Here is a 24,669-nt window from a genome sequence, read left to right on the forward strand (position 1 = left end):
GGTCAAATGGGGACCCCAACACCCCTGGCCTTGCACTTAGGAGACCAAAATAAGAAAATTAAAGGTGTTGAGCTTATATCCAGGTTAGCAGCTTATCCCACCATGAAGTGCATTAATAAAGAAACTAAAAGTGGCTGTCAGTGTTCCTGGTTTTGATGTCCCCAGAAGTTGTGGCACAAGCATTCTGGGAGGTGCTCGTTTATGGTTTAATACCCACAATGCTGCAAGGCAGACATGGTCCTACTATTTCACAAGCGGAGAAACAGATTTAGAGAGGGGACACGCCTGGCTATGCAAGCTCTGGCAGCAGAGAGTGCACTGGCTTCCAAGGGTGCTGGTTTTCATGGAGAGTGTTACATAGACAAGACTGGTCGAAGCCAGTGATCACTGCTGACCAACTTAACCTTCAACCTGTCACTGACCCTTTACAGGGAAAACCTGTGGCCCCTGCCCTGGAAAATCACCGGGGGTGTTTTGGGGTCTCTAGTCTGTGTTTTTCAATGTATACACATATCAATTTATTTTTTTCCCCTTCTGAAAAAAACAACAAAATCCTATTCAGAAGTACATACTGCTTATAGCTGTGAGCCTCTCATGGTCCTGGCTGCCTTTCTTTCTTATGAAGTTGCCCTCTGTTGGTGGGGAAGGGAATGTGGGTGAGTCCATCACTCCTGAAGTCACTGTAAGGCTGAGTGGACACAATGCAGTGACCTGTGTGGACAGTGGCCTGTGTGGACAGTGGCCTGTGTGGACAGTGGCCTGTGTGGACAGTGGCCTGTGTGGACAGTGGCCTGTGTGGACATTGACCTGTGTGGACAGTGGCCTGGGTGGACAGTGGCCTGTGTGGACAGTGGCTTGTGTGGACAGTGACCTGGGTGGACACACACATTGGCCTGTGGCCTGCAGCTGAAAGAAGGCTTTAGCTGGGACCTAGGTACAGACTGAGGAATCAGGGAAAGATGATCTCTGGTCAAATAAAGCTTAGGAAACAATGAGTAGAAAGTCAGACAGACTCGTGAGACAGGAGGCCCCACAGAGCAGGTGGTAGACCTTTAGGACAAGGCAGAGAGCTGTAAAATTCTCTAGGCCTTACTTGATTTGGATATGTGGGTGCTGCAAGTGCCCTGGGCCTCTGGCACAGCAGGGGTCAGTGTTTCTATCCAAGAGCAACCCTGTGGAACCAAACATCCCTGAACAGCCATAGCTACAGCACTTTCGGGATATGGGATGCTCTGAACTCTGACCTCATCACCTGGAATAAAGGGAAGTGGAGTCCTTTCTCACATTTGGAGCATGGCTTGGTGAGGCCACGCCCTGAGGTAGAAGCAGCTGAGATGTTTGTAGGCAAGCATGTTGCCTGGGCCTCGGGGAGACCTGTGTCTGCCTCTCCCCCTCCCACTCCATGTTGGGGGTGCTGAGAATGGGGTACTGCAGGAATTCCTGAGCAAGATAAAGGGGTCCCAGGTGGAAGTGGCTTACCTCCTCACGTTTCTCATGCCTGGTAGGGCCCCAGGAGAGAAAGCACGGCCACCACCCTTGGGAGCCAATCCACATTCTGTGGCCACGGGCAAATCCCCAAGCTCTCCAAACCTGTTTTCCTCGATTGTGAAATAGCAGGGAGGGCCATGCCTGCCTCTCAGCCTCTCAGCATTGTGGGTATCGACCATGAGTAAGCACCTAGGAGCTGGTGACACAACTTACAACATCCAGCAGCACCAGGTCTGGGAGTTTTGGGGCTACAGGACCCGTGGAGGGTGGCTCATTGGGATGGCATGGAGCCTCCAGGCCCCATTAGTGTATCCCCTCTCCTGGATCACTCTGTGGAAGCTGGTAATGAACGTCTCAGGCTCCAGAAAGCTCTAGCAAATCACTGAGCCTGAGAGTGGGTTGCGGAAGCTGGAGCTTGCAGCCAGGTGGGTGACCTGGCAGCAGCTCTTTGGGAGCGGCGTCTAGAGTGACTGATGAATCGTCTACGGCTCTGGTCTATTGGTTAACGTCAAGACTGAACTAAACTGTAAGGCATCAGCATAGATGTGGTCTGCCTCGAGAGCAGGGGTAGAGAAAATGCAGTGTTTGGTTTTTCTAACTAAACAGATGCCACACACAGGGATGATCTACTCCAGCACGGGTGAAATGAGAAGAATGAAGAGACATTTTACAGATCGTATCATACCAAAAACAATGCAGGGGCTTTAAGGGTCTCCCAAAAACTGGTCCTCTGAACACCCCGTCTGGCAAGGGCCTGAAGCAAGCCAGCCACGTGCAATCCTCGGGAGAGCACATGCACACTGGGTCTTGCTGGGCCAGCAGTCACCTACCCCTTCTTCAGGTTCTTCACGTACGCGCTCTGGAGGGCAGCTTCCAAGAAGTAGGACAATTCATAGTCAACCGACAAGCTGCCTTTCAGGTGTCTTGATGTGCTGTTGTTTGAGGTCTGAGAAGGGAAGAGTAAGGGACAGTGGTCACCTACGAGTTCAGAAGTCCTGCCTGGACATCAGATGCCCTTGACACCTGAATGGCAGACATGTGGCCTGGTGGAGACGTCTGTCGATGACCCAAATGACCTTTGTGAGGGTCAACTCTAAGCAGTCTCTGCCAGAAAAAGGGCCCTGAGTCCTGACTACAGTCTCTCCTCCTCCTGACATCCAACCAAGCGGAGAGGCTCCAGGGTGGCAGCACTCCAAAAGGGGTAACGTGGCCCTCAGGGAACATCTGGTTGTTCCAGTTCGGGGCGTGAGCTTCTGACGTCAGAGGTACAGAACAGCAGTGCTGCCAACATCACACAATACGAGGGTGCTCCTTACAGCAAAGACTCCCAGACTCAAATGTCAGTAACACCGAGGCCGAAGTCCCTTAGCTAAGGACACGACTGGCCCAAGGAGGACTACTGGGGAAGGGCCCACTATGAGAACAGTTGGTTGCTGACTCTGCCATTTAAACAGCACAAGTTCAGGTGTCTCCCCGACTCCCACGGCTCTCAGCTCTCATCCACCCCTTCCTTCAGGTGCCAATTCTAACTCATACTGCTAAAGAACCTTCCAGCTCACGTCGGCCAGAAGCTCACACAGCAGAAGTTCTGCTTGCTCACCACAAGGATGAGAGACTATGCCTGGAGCTCCTGCCAGTGCTAACCACTGAACTTGGTGGGCGTGACATGGGGTGGGGGTGGGGTAACTCTCTCTGAGCTCATCCTTCTTCATCTGAAAAACAGCACCTATTTTTTATCCAGCAGTGAGAGGGTTAAGTGACAGACTGTAGTGACAGCCTTGGGGCCTCAATATAGAGAGGAGCTAAGATTCCCCCACAAGGCTCAATGAGCTGATGCCACCCCACACACAGTTAGGACAGGTCCACCATGGGAAGGTGGGAACTGTGGGGCCAAGAACTCACTCACATCCTGCTGGCTGCCTCTGTGTCCACCTCTGAAAGCCTTGGAGAATGGACACCATAGCCCATGGAAGTGCATGCAGCAAAGCTCTCCTGAGGTGCCGGAAAGCAGGGAAGGATACTGAGTGATGAGAGCCAGCCTGACCCTAAGCTGTCCTTTGAGAGGCCGGTAGTTTGATCTCTCTAAGCCTCCTTGACTACACAGGGCTGCATGTGACACCTTTGTCCAGGGCTGCTGTCAGGAGTGATAAAGGAGTATGAACAGGGATGTGACATCTGGCCCTGTAAGTTCAGCTCACCAAGGGGTTCCTGCTCCCTCTCAGGTGGCACAGACTCATTTATTAATTAATTAAAAGCCTCCTCGTGTGGTAAAGAGGCCCTAACAGAATCAGTGCACCATAATGAGTTTTCTAAACAAAGAAGTGGAGTGTCGGAAAAGGAGGTGCCTTCTTCTAATCTCCAGGACAAAGAATGTGCTCACAAGAGGGCAGTTATTTGTACAGTGCCCCTATTCCCAGCTCACCTTCTCCAGCTCCTGCAGGAACACCTGAGCCACCCACGAGGCCCTCTCAAAACAGGCAACCACTTCCTCCTCCCGCTCAGTCAGGCGGATATGGGAGGCGACGGAGTTGGGCAGGCGTTCCAGGGAGAGGCCTGCCGGAGAAAGAGAGCCTCAGACCTGTCCGGCTTAGGCCTGGACTCCAGACCCCCTTCCCATGGTAGGCACTGGGTGGGTGCATCTGAGGGAGTACATGGTATGAAGCAGGCCTAGGTCCGTGGAGGGGAAGGAAAAGCTGAAGCAACAGTGGTGTTAGCAGGAGCCAGGACCAAGCAATGACCTAAGAAAAGGCCCTGGGGTCCCACATGGTGAGTTTCACAGTGGACCTCTGCCCATCTTTGCAGTACAAGACTGTCCCTCTCTGAGGAGTTGTCTGTGTTGACAAGCCCTCTACTTGCAGTGTGTACCTGCTGCTCTGGCCCCTCCCTTTCTAGCCCCCACTTTGGCCACCCCTCCACAGCCTCAGCATGAGGCCATGGTCACAGGTTAGGGGTAGGAACATGATCCAATGTGAGCCCATAGGAATCACACTGCTACTCAATTCAGTGGTGCTGTGAAGCGGGTACCAGAGGCACCTGGAAACGCTAGAGGAAAGTCTGCCTTAAAGCTTATCTAGGGCCGGAGAGTCGGCTCTGCAGTTAAGAGCATTGGCTGCTCTTCCAGAGGCTAAGGTTCTATTCCAAACTCCATGTGGTGTCTCCCAATCTTTTATAACTCCCGTCCTAGGTGATCCAATACCCTCTTCTTACCTCAGTGGGCATCAGGTATGCATGTGGTTCGTAGACTTGCATGCAGGCAAACCATTCACACACACAAAATAATAAATACATCTAAAAACATCGTAATGTCTAGTCAGACTTAGGGGCACATCCTTATAATCTTAGCACTCAAGAGGTTGAGGCAGGAGGATCATGAGTTTGAGGACTACCCAAGCCAACTTACTAAGATTTCATATCAAGAAAAAAAAAAATCAAACCAGCCAAACAAAACAAATGTCTATACAGAGTGAATATAAATGACACCACTGAACTGTATACATTAAAATGGAAATCATGTAATTTTCTTTATTATAGTTAAAATGTATTTAAAACCATAAGCAGACAGCTCCCAGGGCCAAACAAAAGTTAATGAAGCAATCTGTGAAGGACAAAGAAGGAAAAGCATTGGTGGCCATGTCAGAGGTAGGGGAGAGAAAGTCCACACAGGACGATGATCAGACATGGCCTGAAAAGACAGTCCAAAGCACAGTGCCGGAACTCCAGAATGCTGCTTTCCCTGAAGCGCTACCATTTGAAAGGTCCACGCATGAGCCAGCTTCCACCCACCCACCCACATGCATGCTGAATCCTTCTTCATCTTCCTTCCTGCTCCTCCCTCCCCCTGCCTCCCTCCCTCCCTCCCCCTCCCTCTCTCTCCTGCCCCTCCCCTGTTTTTGTCCAAGTCAGTCTGTTGCTTGCAGCTAACAGAGACCTAACTAGAGAATGCCAGCCTTGGGACAAGAGTTTCCCCTTGAGCAGAACCAATGTGTCTCTCGCCTTTGTGGCCCTCGTACGTAACAAACGCTTCTTCAGTGGTTAGGAACACAGTCCTCTAAGCCTCAACAACCAGCTAACTGTCCACCCCTTTTCCAGGCTGCATCTCTCCAGTGAGTGGACACCATAGCCTCACTTCATTCTAATCCCAACTGCACACTGCTTCCAGGGGACCTTCCAAGTCCCTGCTACAGAGGAGGCTTAAACTCAGGGTGTTTCACATCACACCTCTGAGACCTATCTAGATTACCTCTCAAGTCTCTTTTTTTACCACACCTACTTCATCCATCCCACTTCCTGTCTGCTCTAGATGCTATCTCAGCTTGCCTGAGCTGTTCTCACCTGGACTTTGCCACCCCACCAAGTCCACAAGGTTACCAATCACCTTCTGACCAACTGGACGCCACCTCTCCTAGGAGGTCCTTCTAGAACAAATCTCACCCTGGTTATCTTTCCCATGCCTTGCTGTTTCATACTCGTTCTCCGTCTGACTCCCCAGTAGGCTGTAGGCTCCCTCTAGCCCCCCACCTGGCACAGAGTAGGTAGCAGAGAAGCACAGGCTGTCTGGGTGAGAAAGGAGCCCAGTCATGGCTGACAGAGTACAAAGTGCTCTGCAAACACAAGGAAAGGAATTAGCATTGTTTTTCTTGGCTAGATACGAACATGACAGATTCAGTGACCTTGCATTACTTGTCAGGCTGGAGTAGGACCATGTCCCAAGGCAGGCTGGGAACCTCAGCCTAGGGGAGATAGGGAGAAAGGGAAGGCCATTGCTCAACACAAACCCCAGTTACCCAGGTCACTGAGTGTCAACATGGTGCTTGCCAAGTGACTCACTGTGAAGAGCAGAAGGCTCCTCACTCTGGAGGACCAGGAAGGAGGAAGAAAGAGAGAAAGCAGGAAGCAGGCTCCATGACCTCTTCCACAGCTGCCCAAGCCTCTTTCCCAGGTGTGTGCTGCTTGTCACCATGCAAGGACAGAGCTGTTCAAGAAGACCAGCCCAGAAGACACTGCAGGTGGCATGGCTGATTCCGGGAGATACAGAGTGGATCTGCTCCAAGGCCGCAGTCCTGAGGTCCCAGAGACGTGCTATAGTTGACTCCCCTCTGCACACTTCTGGTCAGGCTGCTGGCTCAAGCCTCCCGTGGTCTGGCTCCTGCAAGGGCCAACTGAGGACACAGGCCTGGGGCCTCCACGTTCTCTGTGCTACAGCGGTCCCCATTCTCTGCTCCCTGCTCCCCACTCCCCACTCCCTGCTCCCATTTGAAGCTTGCCACCCTGTTTTTCCAAGAATTGTAAAACCATTGTTCTTAGTAGGCTCAAAACTAAAACTACCTCTTCCCTGAGACTTTCTTCGACGTTTAGTATAGATGGGCAAGTTGATAACACATTGAGCATGTCTGTAAAATGGATATTCCGGACTGGGTAAACTGAGGTAGAAAGACCCACCTCAGATGTGAGCAGACTGTTGTACGCTGTGGTTCTGGGACAGTATTCACTGCTGTTTCCTGACGGGAAGGTTCCGGGACCAGCAATGCCTTCCCCTGCCTCCAGGGATTTCTGCTCCAACCTTAAGCTGAAATAAACCCTGTCTTCCTGGAGTTGCCTTTATCGGGGATCTGTCTCAGCAAGGGAGAAAGCAACTAACCCCCTTCCCTTCCCTCTGACTCAGCAGATTCACTTAGTGTTCGGTTGTCTGTGTGGTTCTGCGATGAAACCCAGACTGGCACGTCCATGGCAGAGAGCTCTACCAGCGCTCCTAATCTCCTGTGTCCCAGCCTCCTGTGCCCCAGCCTTCTGTGCCCCACGTCTCCTTGCATTGCCACCATGCTATTTATGATTGACCTTTCCAGCCCAGTGACAATTCAAAGCCTGTTGCTTAGAAAGAACATGGAAAAGAGCACACAGAAATGAGTGAAGTCCGGCATGCTGACTGTGGTGCCTGACAGGGAGAGCCTCCTCCCTCCATTAAAAACGCTTCTTGAAGAACTCAACTAACAAACTACAGCAGATCCCGGAGGCCTTCTTCTCCACAGCCAGGCTTGCTTGCTGAGCCCCAGACCTTTGTCTCAAAAAATGTGGATGGCCTCTGAGGATAAGACCCCAAGACTCTGACATGCACATGCATCCACAGAACACACGTGTGTAGCCACACAGTACACACATGCACACAAGGGACTCAAGAATACACACACAGAGAGAGATTAATTTCTTAGAAATTATAATAGTCAGGGCTAGAAAGATGGTTCAGAGCTTAAGAGCACTGGTTGCTCTTTCAGAGGTCCCAGGTTCAAATCCCAGCTCCCACATAGCAGCTGACACCTGCAGTGCCCCAGGACTGTAGTTTCCGATGGTTGTGAGCCACCAAGTGGGTGCTGGAAATTGGATGTGATCCTCTGGAAGAGCAGTCAGTGCTCTGTACCACTGAGTCATTTCTCTTCTGAGCCTGTAAGATAACTTCCAACATGCTTAAGACCACACAGGTTCCCAGAGCATGAAATCCTTGGGTCTAACTGCTAAGAAGACCCACTTCCTGCCCACAATGTTTGGAAACCTACACCAACCCTGAGAGTTCTCCCCTTCTCCCAAGAATCCTCTACACAAGAGGCCAAGTAACAGCACAGCACCAGGTCCAAGTGGAGGACTGAGCCCCACCTCCAAGGTTCCTGGCAGTTGTGAACCAACCTTGTGCTCTGGGCAGAAAGCCAGTAACACCCAGGAAGTGCCAGGCACTGCTTCCTGTGTCACATTGGCAGAAGGGAACTTCCTGTGAAAACACACAAAACCAACTAGGAAAGGCCCCTTTCAAAGCAACCCTGTATTTTTCAGGTCCTGCCCTGGGCTCAGCGCGTGGTCCTGGCTCCTTCAGTGCAGGCTGACTCATCCACCGCTGTAGCAGGCCTTCCAACAAGGCCTGCCCCAGAAGCCCTGGGCCCTAGATACAGACAGACAGGAGGCTTCCTAAGAAATTCCCTTCCCCAAAAGGTAGCAGACCCCAATCACCCCCACCCCCCAGGGAAAGAGTAACCACAGAAGCTACAGAAGACCATTAGCCTTGTGTTTACCAAGCACAGGCACCCTGCATGGCAGGGGAAAGGAGGAAGGAAACACAATGTATTCTTAACCCTAAAGGTCTGGTGGGCAATGGTTGTCACAGATCACACTCAAAAGTGGGCAGCTGTGGGAACAGGAGTGGACAGAGAACGGCACAGCACAGCACGGCACAGCACGGCACGGCACGGCACGGCACGGCACGGCACGGCACGGCACAGCACAGCACGGCACGGCACAGCTAGTTAGCGGTAGCATCACAAGCTCCAGGGTCAGCTCCATGTGCTCCAAGAACTGAACTGAGGAGGCTTCTATACCCAGACTCACAGCCCTATCTCTTCTAACAGCCCATAGGGGGAAATGCCCCAAGTATCCATTGACAGGGGACTGTGCACCACCAACAGATGGACAAAAAGGTAAACACTGTGCAACGCTAAGGAACCAGATTCAAATTCAGAGAGTAAAGTACAAGCATGGTCACCAGGGGGACCGGCATGCAAAGAGGAAGTACTGTTTAACGAACACAGAGTATCCATTTTACAGGAAAGAGTTCTAGTCTAGAGAATGACTGCACGGCACTGCCTAACCAACGTCGTAGTGTATGCTTTGGCTTCTCATCGTCTCAGTCTCCCAAACTCCATCTTGTTATACAGCTGAGGACGGCCTTGAGCCCCCAAGCCTCTTGCCTCTACCACCCAAATGCTGGCATCACAAACCTGTGCAGCCTTTGGATTCTTCATTACATAGATTTGGTTCTGGAAATTAAACCCATGGTCTGGCTAAGCATGACTCTATCGCTAAATACATAAACTACCGCGTGTGTGTGTGTGTGTGTGTGTGTGTGTGTGTGTGTGTGTGTGGAGAGAGAGAGAGAGAGAGAGAGAGAGAGAGAGAGAGAGAGAGAACATAATTTTTATATTGTCTTTTGGCCTTGTGTAGCCCAGGCTAGCTTCAGGGATGCCGATGAACCTCTGGTCCTCCTGGCTCCACCTTCTAAGTGTTGGGATTACAAGATATGCGACCATGGCCAGCCTTATGTGGTGCTGGGGAACAAACCCAAGCCTTTCTACACACCAGATATACTAGATAAGCACTTTACTGCCTGAGTTACATTCCCAGCCCTATTATTACCTTTTAAAGATTTTATTTTATTTTATTTTATTTTATTTTATTTTATTTTATTTTATGTGTACGAGTGTTTCGCCTGCATACCTGGAGCTTGTGAACACCAGAAGAGGGCATCACAGGCCCTGGGTAGGGAGTGACAGGTGTTTGTGGACCACAGTGTGAATGCTTGGAACAGAATCCAGGACCTCTGCAAGAGCGGGAAATGCTCTTAACCACTGAGACATCTTCCCAGGAAAAATTTTTCAAAGTTATTTTTAAATATTAAAAAGAATTAAAGCACGGTCTCTGTGATAACCAAGTCTGCAGTTCTGCTGCGGTCTCTGCAGCACCTGGGATCGCAGGTGCCCCACTGCACCTTGGGAATTCTTAGCTTTTACAGCGGGTTCAAAGCACAACGTATGGACTTAAACTTTTAATTTTCAAAAGTCCAGATAAGTCTGTAAGAAAAAGTGACTAGGAGGATATATCTCAAAATGTTCCCAGAGACCGGAGTCTTTGTTTTCGCAAACAAAGGGGGGATTACTAATAAAACCTAGCTTGGAATGAGGCCTTCCCCTAAACCCAGTGTTATAAAGAAAATGCTTTGCTACAGGTGCTCACAATGACCTCCCGGTAAGCACTCCGGGCTCACGGGTGAAGGGGGCTAACTCGGGGAGAACAGACACGTTCCGAGAGCCGAGGTGAAAACCGCTGAGCAGAGAGCAGATGCCAGTCCTGTGCCCTCAGTGCTCTGCTCTGCCTTCAGCCCAGTCTTCCGGTGTCTTCCTTTGCCCCAGCGCCCACCAAGGCTCTCCGCATCCCAGGTTCTTCTCTCACCTCCCACAAGTGTCTCATGGCTGAGCTATAGCTGTCTGCCCTGCTGGAGGCCTGTCCAAAACTGCCCTCCCCAAACCCTACCTACAGCCCACGCCCCAGCTAGGGTGGTCTTCAGTAACAGAGGAGAGGTGTTATGGGCTAAACGTGGAATGTCCCACGCAGGCTCCTGCGAGCGGACACTCGATAGCTGGTGGTGCCATCTCAGGAGGTTGGCGAACTGTTACAAAGGTCTAGCTGCCAGAAGCAGACCTCTAGGGTGGGTCTTAGGGTTACAGCCTGGCCTCAATTCTTGTCCAGTTCTCTACTCCTAGGTCAGCCAGTGTGAGAAGTAAGCATTTGTCACCAGCTGTGGTGGTCTGAATGCTTGGCTCAGGAAGTGGCACTATTTGAAGGTGTGGCCATGTTGGAGTGGGTGTGTCACTGTGGGCATGGGTTTTAAGACCCTCATCCTAGCTGCCCGGAAGCCAGTCTTCTGCTAGCAGTCTTCAGATGAAGATGTAGAACTCTCAGCTCCTCCTGCACCATGCCTGCCTGGATGCTGCCATGTTTCTGCCTTGATGATAATGGACTGAACCTCTAACCCTGTACGCCCTCCAATTAAATGTTGCCCTTATAAGAGTTGCCTTGTTATGGTGTCTGCTCACAGCAGTAAAAGCCTGGCTAAGACACCAGCAAGCTACTCTGCCATACTTCTCTTCCCACCGTGATAGACTGCACCCTCTCCTACCAGGGCTGAAGGAAACCTCTCCTCCCTTAGGAGGCTTCTGTCAGCTATTTGGTTACAGTACTGAGAAAAGTAACAAAAAGGAGGGTTGCCACATACCTTCTGCCTCCCCAGCCCAAAGCTTCCCTCCTACGCGGTGGCCATCTTGCCTTCAGTGCCACAGGCAGTAGAAGGTGCGTCTTTAGCCCGTTTGCTGTCTCTCAGCACGGTGGGCGTTTAGTTTACTGTAGGTGAGTGGACAGTGAACAAACCCAGCCTCCTCCTCAGATTCCTCTCTCTAGCTGGAAGCCAGCCCTCACTCTGGGGCCCACAGCCTGGAGCCAAGGCAGCAGCATCCCTTTCCCACATCCCTTCCCACAGGCCAGACAGCCTACACCTTGGGAAAGAAGCCAATGCCAACACCTAGTTCCTGCCATAAAACACAGCCGCATAAAACCAGATATGCTACCATATTCCCAGGAACAGCTTAATAAGCCATAAAGCCCTGATGAGAACAGGGTATCTTAGGATTGACGGTACTGCAGAAAGTGAATAGAAACACCATCAGCACACCTAAGTCCTGAGGAGGAAGTGGGCTGCCTCAGGCACCAGGGCCCTCATAACTGCTTAATTTGTATCCCTCCGCCCCCAGAGTTCACTGCAGGTGAACGAAGGTCACATTTCTTCAGAGCTAATGCGCTGGCCTGCCCAAATCTGGGCAGGAGAAATGGAGCCAGTTTGGCTGAAACACAGGGCAGTGCTGATCCTGAGAGATTCCTCCAAACCCATCCCCAGGTCATAGACGGAGCAACAGTGATTCCCAAATTAGGAAGCAATAGCTGAGGTCTGGAGGGCCTAAGACACATGCATGTCTGGAGAGGCAGGCATCTCCATCATCAGCACATTGAGAGACCAGAAAAATGGAAGGGACAGGCTTGAAGAGAAGGGACGGATGCCAAACGGCACTCAGCCTTCTGGTGCCTAACCACCGCAGGCCCAAGATGCCAAGAACAGGCCTTGAAGAATCTTAGAGCTAGTTAAAACCTCAGGGCCTAGACACTCAGAAAAGAGGGCAGCTTTTTTTTTGTTCCCTGGGCCCACAGAGGTCTTGGACTTAGACCTCTGAAGCAGGAAGCAGACCAGGGATCACTCTATGGTGGGGCAACCCTTGTCTAAGCCTCAGGGACACCAACCAAGATACCTGAGCTTCTCTGCCAGCTCTGTTCCCAGTGCTCGCTCTCTCAGGGGGACAGCTGGCCCCTCTCCATATGGCCGTCGCCCACTTCCCTGGGCTTTCTTCCCCTTGTTTGTAGCTAGCAATGGTCCATTCCAAACTCAACCGGAAAGACTCTACAGTCAGGCAGTCCCTCTCCCACAGTGGCTCCCACTGGTACCTCTTATACAAAGGGACGAGCCCAAAGCTGGAGTCAGAGAAAGCTGGGCTCATATGGGGATCATGCTGCTCAGAGTATGACCTGACAGAGCTATTGCAGCCTGGACTTGTGAGATCATAGGACCCTGAGGTGTTCCGCTCACACTAGACCATGGGACACCTGAAGTGTTCCACTCACACTAGACCATAGGACACCTGAGGCATTCCGCTCACACTAGACCATAGGACACCTGAGGCATTCCGCTCACACTAGACCATAGGACTCCTGAGGTGTTCCACTCACACTAGAAGGGGAGCTGCTCAGTGGCAGTAGCAGCAGCAGCAGCAGCAGCAGCAACAGCAACAACAGTCCATTCTTCACAAACTGCCCCCTTAAATGTTCAGGACAGAGTCTCTCATGGAACAGGCCTGGGGTCAGCCTTGTGGCCACTATGGCCATGCAGAGTCCATGGCTTTAAGCTATCAACCAGCCTTCTCTGTAGGTTTCTAGTTTCTGCTTTTTAGAGACAGCAGACTTCACTGCTGGTGAGACTGACTAAGACTGGACAGGAAGGAAAGGCACCAGAGGGCTCATGCCCCCAGTTCTGGCAACTTCCAGAACGCTGCTTCGCTGGAGCCATGACACATAAGGCAGGCTCCGCTGACTTGCCCACCATTCACACAAGGGAACTGACCTAGCCGTTCACCCTTGGCATCCCTAACAGGTGCCTACTTAATAACTGCTGGCAAATCATAGTTCTTAGTGGGATGTGGGCCAGAGGCCCAGGAGGAAGGAGCCCACTGAGTGAACAGAATAGGGTGAACACACCGACCATAAAGGCTCCAGGTGAGCCTGGGGAGGACCCAGGGAGATGCTTACGCAGGGAGGGGTCACTTAGCCTGCCCCAAGTGCCATGTTGGGGTTCATGCTTACAGAAAGGACAGCGACTGGAGAGAAAGCAAGGGACAGAATCTCAGAAATGGCAGGCCTTCTCATGAAGGCATTTTCTTCTTCTGTTTTAATGAGCAAATGTATTTCTCCATTGTTTGGGGTGTCTCCCTACATCTATTCATTTCTGTGCACACGGCATGAAGGCCAGAGGACACCTGTCAGAGGCTAGCTCTCTCCTCTCACTGTGTGAGTCCCAGGGTCTAACTCAGGAGTCCAGGCATGGTGGCCTGAGTGAGCACAGCCCCAATAGGTTCATACATTTAAGTGCCTAGTCGCCAGCAAGTGGATTATTAGGATCCGGAGGTGTGGCCTTGTCAGAGGAAGTGTGTTACAGAGGGTGGGCTTTGAGATTTCAAAAGTCCATGCTGGGCCCAGTCCCTCTCTGCTTGCAGATAAAGATGTAGCTCTTAGCTACTTCTGCAGCACCACACCAGCCTGCTGCCGTGTTGACAATGGACTAAGCCTCTGAAACTGTAAGCCAGCCCCCAATTAAATGCTTTCTTTTGAAAGAGTGCCTTGGTGGCTGTGTCTCTTCACAGCAATAGAACAGTGACTAAGACATCTTGCTTGATGGCAAGAGCCCTTACCCACTGGGATGGCTTCACGAAGCTTGCCTGTCCTCTATTGCTTCTGAATAGCCCTGACACGGATATTACCTCCTTTGCTCTTAGAGAAGTTGGACGGTCGTGCACTCCCTGTCCTACAGGCATACATGTGTCAAATGCTGCTCTTCGGACAACAGAAACCCACACCACTATAATTAAGGTCCCTGCCTCAAGGCTCCCAGTGAGGTTTAAAGTCACCACCTATGACACCCCGGGAACAAGTCATGTCCTTATAGGATGCCCTGAGGGCCACGGCCAAGTCCCTCTGTTCTAAAGGGAAGGCTATGAGTGGGCATGCCTTCACACCTTTGAGGATGGGAACAGAGGGACCAGAAGCCAGTCCTGAAGCCCAGAAAAAGAAGAGCAGCTCACATTTGGCCCCATCAAGCCTCCCAGGTTGGCTGGTTCAGGCTCCTCTCTAACACAGAAGCTCTGTCCTCTCCCTCTTGGCCAGGCGTGTACTGGGCAGCACTAGATGAAGAGGAGATTGCTCAGTGGTTAAAGGTCTTGCTGTACAACCAGAAGGACCAGAGTGTGGATCTCCAGAACCCACTTAAGCGCTGGGTGGGAATCTCAATCCCAGAAGGGAGAGGCAGCATCCTCAAAGGCAAGCCTGCGTTTGAGAGACCCTGCCTCAGGGAGTATGGAAGAAGGGCCATTGAGGATTGTTCCCAACACCAACTTCAGAGCCCAACATACGTGCATGCACACACACGCATGAGGACCCTCATACATACACACAAACATGCATCCACATGAACATGCATGTAACCTGTGCGCACACACAGACACACAGACACAGACACACAGACACAGACACACAGACACAGACACACAGACACACACACACAGACACACACACACAGACATAGACACACAAACACAGACACACACAGACACAGACACACAGACACACACACACACAGACACAGACACACACAGATACAGACACACACACACACAGACACACACAGATACAGACACACACACACACACAGACACACACACAGACACACAGACACAGACACACAGACGCAGACACACAGACACACACACACAGACACACACACACACAGACACACACACACAGACACACACACACACAGACACACACACACACACACAGACACACACAGACACACACACACACACACGTGCAAAAATAGAAAAAGGAAAAGAAAGCTATAGTCTGACAGTCGGTCAGAAGTGCTAGAACTGGGCTAGGCTGGCTCATTCAGAGGTCACTCAGAAGCAGAAGGAGCCAAAATTGCCAGGCTCCTAGGACACTGAGGATGCTAGTCCCATCGGAAGCTAAGTGATATACTGGCTAAGTGGCTTCCCTTCCATTGCCTCTGTTTCCTTGTCTAGAACACAAGGATTTGGTGTAACTCCTTTCCACCTACAATCCTGAGTACTGTGCCAGAGATTGTCTGGCTACCCAGGTTAAAGCCCTGCTCTGTGAGCTCTGGCTGCAGCCACTGCAACCTCAGCTCCTCATGTGTAACCTGGGAAGAAGGGCACCAACTCAGGGGTCTGCAGACTCAGGTGAGGCTACACCTGACTTGGCATGAGGACTCTGTGAGCTTAGGGCTCCTGCTGTCACTGCCCTCATGCTCTCAAATGAAGCCAGTCCCGCAAACAGCCTTTCCCATCTCCTTGTGTGTCCTCTGGGTGAAGAGACCCACGAGATTCCACCGCCATGGTTAGGTCACAACACGCACACACTGATGGCCTTGTGCATGGTCTCCAGCACACTCAGGCTCAGGCAAACTCTAACATGCCAAGCAGCAGGTGTGGTCACCACAACAGGACAGGGAGGACAAGCAGAGGAGTCAGGCAAGTGGCAGGAGAGGATACGTGCAGTCACCGGAGGGATGGGGAAGTCAGCACAGCCTGCAGCCAAATGGCCCATTTGGCCCATGCGAGCAATGGCGGATCCTTACCTCCCTAGCAGGACCTCTGAGCACCAGGACTGTGTTCCCCCAAGAAGCTGGAGGCATGCTGGAGAGAGTAGAGAGCAGGACACAGACAGCAATATGTACTGAGCAAGGCTGGAAGGAGAAAGGCCTGAGGAGGAGCCCTAAGAGAGGGTATTCAGTTCAGGATATCCACAGCTGAAGTGGTTCCCCGGAAACCCCAAAGACCTAGCACCAAAATACGATTGCTCCCGAAGCCTGGCCTGTGGTAGAGGGCGCCAGCAGGGGAAGAAAACCCTCACAGGCTGGGTCCTGACGGGTGGGTACCCCCAGCCCACCTGCCCAGGGAAACTAGCTTGGTAGGCTTCCTAAAGTAATGTGGACTCAATAGGCGAAGAACTCAGGGACCTCAGGACCCCTCCAGCCAGAGTCCAGGTCCTCTACAGATGTCAGTTACTCCAAGGAGGACAAGGAGGACAGGGAGGGAAACCTCATTTGCCTGCCTGTGCCGGCATCACAGACTGGAGGCTCTGGTCCTCACTCCCAATGGGTATGTTTGGGCAAGGTGTATTTCTGCTCTAGGCCTCAATCCCCACCTAGAAAGTAACACACAGTCCCCCAGTGTCAGGCACTAAATCCCTACAGAAGTACAGGTGGCTTTTCTAGACCTTTCTCTTAGGGTTGATTTTACTGGGACAGAGAGATGTTCAAACACCCCAGACTTTCAGCACCTGTCTGGGAGGAGGGGATCTCACTGCCACTAAGACTAACACCAGGCCCCTCCCAGGGTTACAGGTGTAGGGAAGGAGCCTAAAAATACAAAGTGTGCTACATGGGTGTGTGCATGGATGTGTGCATGCGTGCGTGGTTATCAACACAACTGGAAACCAGTCCCCTTCCTGAAATTCTCCTCACTGATCCTGTTTCTTCTAAAGTGTTCTTTGCCCTGGGAGGGTTGAGAGCTCCTCCAGGACAGGAAGTCCTTCTCCTTGGATCTCAGCAGCCCCTCTCTGCTCACAACAGAGGCCCTGCACAGCAGGCCTGACAAGAACTGACACACCCTTTAAGGTTTTCTTGACCTGGTTCTACAGCTCGGCTGGTCATGAGAACCCCGGAAGGGCTGGTATCACAACCTCCTTTTACAAATGGGTCAACTGCAGCCAAGAAAGGTCAAGAGGCATCCAGTGTGGTAACTAGTTGTCAACAAAGCCGGGGTGAGAACCCGATTCCACTAGTCCTTGAACAATGGGCTGCCCTGAGCAGCCCTCCTTGAACAGCACTGTGTAGCCGTGGCCTGGGGTTAACATCTGGGAAACTGCCTCCAACCCCTCCCGCAACATATTGGTCACTCCCCTAGGTGTGCTGCTGCCTGTTCCAGGTGCCCAAGAGCAGAGTGGACCAGCGGGGCAGTGGGGGAGCCCAAAGAGGCATCCACAGCTACCTTTGATGACAAAAGCCTCCGACAGCAACCGCATCTGATACAAGGGCTTGTCCTCCACGGAGATGTCATCGATCCCAGCCCGGGCGTACATGCTGACAGCATCCCGGTATGAGCCCTCCACATAATGCAGCTTACCCAAGATCAGCATGGCCTCACACATGTACTGTGGCTGAAAGGACAAGGATGTGTTAGCAAGTTCCCACTCCAAAACTTCTACCCCCCCCACACAGACTGAACCATAAGTCACACTTTGCACAAGACCCTGTTCAAAACAACTCCTCCTCCTCCTCTTCCTCTTCCTCCAGGAAGTCTTCACATGATGCCTATGGTCTACTGCCTCTACAGCCTAGTCCACAGACTACTGCCTACACGGTGACTCTTAATAAAACACTTAAGGACTATCTACTAATTGCTTCTTGCCTTGACTTCAGGCAGCTGTAGAACTGGGCCCTGTCTTCTCTCTCCCGAAGCCCCCACAGGCTCTGATCCAGGCTAGATACCGCCCCCCCCCCCCCCCGGCCACATACACACATTCTGAATACTTGAGGGCAGGGACTGAGCCAAATTTTATGGAGCCCAAAACTTATAGTGTGTGTGGGGGGGGGGGGGGGGCGTGTATTAGGTGAAATTAGAGAAATTAGGTGAAAGGCTTTAGAAAGAGCTCATGAGGACCCTGAAGCTGTCACCTAGACCCCCCCCCCCCAGGTCTTTTGGAAGGGGAAGCAACCACTTAGCATCTTGAGACAAGAGGTGAGGGCCTGCTGGGACCATCCTCAGCTCAGAAGGAGGGTTAAGTCAGAGCCTGGAGACCCAAAATACCTAATCAAAACCCTGCCCTCCCAGTGTCTTCATGTGCAAATCTCCACCCACTCAGAGGGCTCTCACAGCCCCCTCAGGGCCTCAGCTGCTGGCAGGGCCGGTGCTCCCTGCCAAGTCACCACCAAATCACCACCTACTCACCAGAGGGGCTGAGCTGGCTGGAGGAGCCCTGAGCTTTAGCATTAGATGGGAGTCTACTGTGAGGTCTCCCATCGCTCGGCCGGCGGCACTTGCTACAGCCTCTCGGGCCGGTTCTGGCCATTGCCCACTAGAAAGCCCCCTGGAGGTGAAGCCCTGTTCCCAACCCCTAACCTCTCCCACTGGCCAGAGACTCCCAGTCTGCAGTGGGTAGGTAGGTCGGGTATCTGGGATCCCAGGAGAACCTCCTCCACGCTCCTCACCGTGGAGCCAAGTAAGGGAGACAGGGTAAGCCAAAGGCAGGCCCTGTGGAAGCCAACCTTCCTCCACTGTCTTCGCTCACTCAGAGCCTTCCGTGTGTCCATCCAGATTGTCCCTCGGCCCCAGCTCCTTTCGGAAGCCTCCCCAGTCCCAGGAAGCTCCCTTCTGTGAAGTTCCCATAAGACCTTGCAATGCCTACACACCTATTCTCTTCTCACTATCTTTAATTCTCAAAGGCTGATTTGTAAAAAGCCATTTGTTAGTTTCCTGAGAAGCCACCTGCATCCCCAGCTGGGGCACCAGGTAACGCGTCCCCAGCCGGGCCCAGCCTACACAGCTTCTCAACCCTGTCTTTGCCTTTCCACACGAAGTGGTCTTGGGCTATAGGCTCATGTCCCCCCACTCAGCCCCATCTTCTTGGTGGCCATGGAGAGATAATAACACTCATTCCCTCCCTCCCACCCCAGGGAGGCTAAGGGCATTAATAGGGCAAAGTCTAGAACACAGCTCCGAGCCCAGAGAGAAGCAAGATAAAAACAGACCACAAGCAGTGATTATGACTGTGCTCATGGGTGATAGGGCACAAAGGCTCGGAAGGACACACTCAGGCCATAAAGAGTGGGTGTTGCCACAGGGTGGCAGATCCCTGTGGACTAATGACAGTTTACAACAGGGCAGCCAAACACTACAGGGATAGTGTCTTTCTCTCTTACTGAGCAATGATAACCGTATAGTTCGACGCTAAACTGTGACTTCTGTAATGTCTCCACTCAGGCAACTTTAAAAGTCAGCGACCCTGCCTCTGAATTTTACGTTTTCTTGGTCTGTCGACCTAACCAGTCAGGACCGTACATCCTGAAGGGTGCGAGAATCCCTCAGCTTAGGATAAAGATCCCCCTGCTAGGCAGATCTTTAGCCATCTGTCCTTGTACTGTCACAAAGATGCCCAGGAAGAAATAACAGACGAGAACATCTCACTCTCAGAATGAGACCCTAAGAAGCTGTCCTTCCACCAGCCCGAGTTCCTCAGTCATTATTTTACTCCCACTCCAGTTCAGAACCATGTTTGCTGAGTGGCTGTCTCTTCCCAGGTCACAGAAGTGGGGGCTAAAGGCACTATAAAAAGTACCTAGGAAGCCCTAATGAGAGGCTTCAGTTCTGGAGCCCAGTGGACAGCTGGGGCAGTGGCTTACCGTCACTGACCTAAAGCTAGGATGTTAGGAATCACCCAGATTGTAGGTCCTGATTAAAGGAGGCAGCGCCTCCTGACTGCCCTCCCTGCCTCTTCTCTACATCCATTGGAGTTCCTTGGGATACACAAGAGTCCACCTGCTGCCTAGGGAGCCCCACTCTGCCCTGCCCTGAGTCAGGATGACCTGAAGACTCACCGGTAGCTTCCCATTGTTAAGGATGCTGCTCAGGTGGTCCCTGGCTTCGTTCAGCCTGGAATCCGTCTTCTCCAGCAAAGGGATGGAGTTTTTTATTTTGTCGTGGTTATCCTTCAAACACTGCTCCAGAAGGGCCTCTGCTAGCAGCAATTTCCCAAAGTCATCTGAAAAACAGGGCGAGGGTCCTTGACTCCCTGAACTCCCTTATGCATATAAGCAGATATCATGAGCCCCAACCACCCCTACCCAGCACACGAGTGGCTCAAGTCTAGGAAATAAAGGTGCATTTTCCATAATCATCTTTGAGGACTGAAGGAAGTTCTAACCCAGTCTAGGTTGAAAGACCCCCTCCCAGAAAGGGAATTGTACAAGCCCAAGGCCCTCAACTATAGAAGTAAAAAGTAAGTTTTTAGATACACAGACTCAGAACTAAAATAAGCCTGGGAAAGTTCAGATGTGTCCAAGCTTTGTGGGACAAGCTGACCCATCATTTAGACGAAACAGACCATAAAAGAAAACAAAATACAGAAACCAGTCTAAATATTGCTTTATGGGCCACCTAACAAGAGATAAGCCCCTAGCCCCTGACATTCCGGATGCCCCAACCTGCATGTATTCTATTGCCGTGTGACAACCTCATTTGAATAGCCAATTGGGTGTAACCATACATCCGCACCTCACTTGAATCCACCAACCATGCATCTGCTTCTGTAAGCCTGCTTCTGCATCCCAATACCCTATAAAAACCCGTCCCTGGTTCTGCTAGGCGCGCCAGTCTTCCAAATTGACTGGGACGCCCACAGATACTTGTGTATCCTGATCAATAAAAATCCTCTTGCAGATTGCAGCCTGTGGACTCGGACTGGTCATTGGGCTCGAGGATCTCCCTCCTGAGGGAAGATTCTCTCTGAGAGTTTTACAAGGTGATGGGGCAAGAACCCATGGAAAAACAGAAAGCACCCACCCCCTCACACCACGGAAGGGGAGAACTGTACTGTGAGGGCCTCATGGGCCACTTCACACTCTCCTCGTTTCTGGGGTTGCATAACCGATTTGCCCATCTTAAGGGACTTTAGTGTGGCTCAGGATGACCTGGCAGCCAAAGAGTGAGTGTGGCATGTAGGTTTCCTGTGAAGCAAGGCGAGTCATTTTCAAGAGTTCCCTCACACATAGGAGCTGATTGCATGGCTCAATACCTGGCAAGTAGCGTTAGCCTGCTTGGTGTGCTTCCGCAACAATAATGAAATTCCAATATTGTCATTACCACATTCCTGCTACTTGTGCAGGCAGGCAGACAGACAGGCAGACAGACTCTCTCTCTCTCTCTCACATTCACACACACACACACACACACACACACACACCCCACAGGGGAGCCAGGTATCTGGCATGCAGAGCTTAAAAGTCCAACAGTCTCATGAGGCTGTGCTCACTGCCTACCCATCTCTGAGGAGAACTATTCAATGGAGGGGCCTAATAAATACCTGTCAGGTGAGTCAGCTCTTCCAGCTTTCCGAGAGGAAGCCAATAGACTCGTTCAGTAAGTATTTCTAGGAGCGTTTGCTCTGTCCCACCTTGTCACAATGCTTTCAGCTGCCACACTACTCTGAGAATCACTGCCTTTGCTCAGGCCCGGGGCAATATCTACAGCCCTCCTATGAGGACTCTCCTTCCCCAGCCACACCACGAAGCCCTAAACCTCAGTCAAGCCACAAGGGTTTGCCCTGAGGAAGCATCATCGGTTCATTTGCTGCCAACCTCAGGATTTTTAAAATTAACATTTTGAGGATTTGCCTTTAAAAGTACCCACTTTCCACGCTTGATCTTAGCCAAAAGGCTGAGAAGAGGTTTAAAGTACCCCTTTCCAAACTATCAATGAGTTGAAGAAACTTCTAGAAAGGGGTACATGGCAACATCCTACAGACGCCTTTGTGAATGTGTAAAAGAACCTACACGTAATTCCTCACCCAGCAGCATGTATAACCATGTAAAAAAGCAGAGAGGCTTTACACCCACCAACGGGTGGCTAATTAAAATTCCGTATGTCCATAAAAAAGGGGCACCCTGAAGCCTCGAAACGGACTGAGGATGTTTTGTATGTGCGACTGTGGGAGGAGCTTCAAGCTAAACTGGCAACGGTGTGGAAGAGGCAGGCAGATCTGAGTTTGAGGTCACCCTGGTCTACATAGTGAGATCACGGTAAGGCCCTGTCAAAAAGAAGGCCGCCAGCAGGCAGAGTGAGCAGGTCATGATAGTGACACACCTTTAATCTCAATAGCAGCACCAGATAGATCCAGATAGCAAGTTTCCGGCTAGCCTAGTCAATATCGAGTTCTGGGCCAGCTACAGCTACTTTGTGGGACCCTGCCTCATAAAAGAAAGAAAGAGGGAAGGAAAGAAAGAAAAAGGCAGCGCGCACAACAGTGCCAGCAGTTGCGGAAGGCGACCTTCATTTCCAAATCTCAGCTGGGAAGAGCCTGGGAGAACAAGGATGCGTCATCAGCCCCAGCTCCATCCAGAACTGTGTGCCTCTGCGATTGTGGTCCGGGCTCAGCCCCAGCTCCATCCAGAACTATGAGCCTCTGCGATTGTGGTCCGGGCTCTGCCCGGCCTCGGAAAACCCACAGCAGGGTTCCAAGCCAGCTCCAGGGAACTAGTGCGTCCCTCACCGGGCTCACTGGCTCCTGTGAGAGAGTCCCGCCCTTGGCTCCAGTTTAACTCACCACCTCACCACCGGCCGCCTCGGCCAGCCCACCGTTCACCTAGTCCTCCCCAAAGCTACAGGCCCTGATCGCGAATACCTTTCATGACAAAAGAGACTTGGGAGCCCTTTTCCACAAATGGGAGTCCCGTTTGAACCCGTGCCGCCCCGGGTGGTCTGCAGCAGCGCAGTCTAGGCTGTGACACCTCCACGTGTGGGAAAACCTGAGTGAACGTTTAGAAATGACCTTGTTGAACTGGCTGGATAGGATGATTCTTTAAAAACACCAGAAAGAGGGTGCAGAATTTTATGTATTTTTTCTTTCGTTTGGCTTTTATTGGGGTGGGGGTTGTTAGAGCATATAGGAGACAACCAAACGCCCCCACCTCCGAAGTCTGTTTGATGAGTACTGCTCTAAGCTCTGAGGGACTAGGACTGTGAGAGGGACACTGATATTTGCCGTGGCCATACTAAATGCCAGGCATTTTATTATATAGTCTTATTTACCCTGCGCAGGCCTAAACGATGGACAGTAGTCCCACATTACAGTTCGTGGAGATTAGCGATTTTGTTAGGGTCAGGCAAACAAGAATGTCTCTCCTGCATCTCCCTCACGCCAGAGAGCTTGATTGCTTTAAGAAAAAAAATTTAAACAGTTATTTAATGTGTTACGCATTGGTCTGGGTGCTGGTGGCCACGTCTGGCTTGTGGAGGGAGGTCTGAGGAAAATCTCTAAGAAGTCCTTGGAGTCTCACCTTTCACCTCATAGGTACAAGGATGGAACCTAGGCCATCAGGCTTAACTTTAGCTCCTGAGCTACCCTGCTGGCTCTGAGCGGGTTAAACGTAAAGAACGATCTTGGGTGATTAATCTGAAAGCTAAACTCACGGCAGGGGTGCTGGGGCTCGCTTCACTACAAGGGCAGGCAGGATTGCTGCATGGGGTGCTAGGGGTTGGTACTAAGCAAGCTTCTACCTGAGCCACACCTACTGTCCTTCTGGCTGTCCAATTTCCTGTCCTTTTGGGGGTGGGTGAGGACGTCCTCCCTCCTAGTCTCCTCTACTAAGTCAGGGGGGTTAGGGGCTCGCTCAGCAGGAGGCAGGATTCACTTTGCTTCCTTTGCTGGGCCATCCCTTCTCCCTCCCCTTCTTCCTATCCTACTGTTCTCCCTGATTCAAGCAACAATAAAACTCAAGGGCACCTGGGAATTACGACTCCAGAATTTTTAGTTGTTAAGAGTCTGTATGAATAAGTTCGTCCCTGTCCTCCCAGAGGCCAAACCTGCTCTCCGTCCAAGCCTGGCTCAGAGGACAGCTTCTCTGTCAGGGCTGTGAAGAAGCCTTCCTGACAGGTCCATGGAGCACGCCCACAGCCCCCAGCCCCCATGCCCTTAGCCACCACCTCCAAAGGTGCCCATTTGCAGCTAGAAGTGTAGATCAATCAGCCCTCTCTCTCCTCCATTCAAACTGGCCAAGGGGTTTCTGTGGCTTCTATTCCCACTGGTGTGCAGTGACTGGGGCCTTCCAAACATAGACTTGGGAGAAGGTGAGAGAGACCACCTGCCTCACACACTTCAACTGCAGCTGTTTAAGGCAGTCTTCCGGTTTAAAAAAAAAAAATCATTCGGCTGAAAAAAAAAAGATGGTGGCTCTGAGTGGTCGAGCGGTTATGTTTTTAACAGGTTTTTTGTTTGTTTGTTTTTTTGTTTTTAATAAATTTGTACTGAAATAGCATGGGAGAGCAATGGGCTGAGAACAGCCTGGAAAAATGGTTGGTAGTGACCAAGGTGGCTTAGCAGGTAAAGAGGCTTGCTGCTAAGTCTAACAAGCTGTTTGATTCTAAGGACCCCATGGTGGGAGGGAGGAGAAAAGTGATTTCTACAAGCTGTCCTTTGCCATGG

General features: G+C 51.5%; 1 protein-coding gene and 1 long non-coding RNA gene across 3 annotated transcripts in view; both read right to left on the bottom strand.

Moving 5' to 3' along the window:
- Positions 1-24,669, bottom strand: part of Ttc7a (tetratricopeptide repeat domain 7A) — a 102,553-nt gene that overhangs the window by 73,789 nt on the left and 4,095 nt on the right. The window contains exons 2-5 of one of the 2 annotated variants that reach the window (NM_001100756.1): positions 20,069-20,232; positions 17,463-17,631; positions 3,911-4,041; positions 2,319-2,434 (exon numbers count right to left, since the gene is read on the bottom strand). In NM_001100756.1, the coding sequence (NP_001094226.1) occupies positions 2,319-2,434; positions 3,911-4,041; positions 17,463-17,631; positions 20,069-20,232 (580 nt within the window). Of the gene's footprint in view, positions 1-2,318; positions 2,435-3,910; positions 4,042-17,462; positions 17,632-20,068; positions 20,233-24,669 lie in introns of those variants that run through there. The other variant, XM_063262049.1, reaches the window with a different exon arrangement.
- LOC134479306 (uncharacterized) lies at positions 4,985-16,041 on the bottom strand. The gene is made up of 2 exons (XR_010052450.1): positions 12,800-16,041; positions 4,985-12,764 (listed from the first exon to the last, which is right to left on the bottom strand). It is a non-coding gene; the product is annotated as an uncharacterized LOC134479306 (long non-coding RNA).

Source organism: Rattus norvegicus, chromosome 6, assembly GCF_036323735.1.
Source record: "Rattus norvegicus strain BN/NHsdMcwi chromosome 6, GRCr8, whole genome shotgun sequence".
NCBI lineage: Eukaryota > Metazoa > Chordata > Mammalia > Rodentia > Muridae > Rattus > Rattus norvegicus.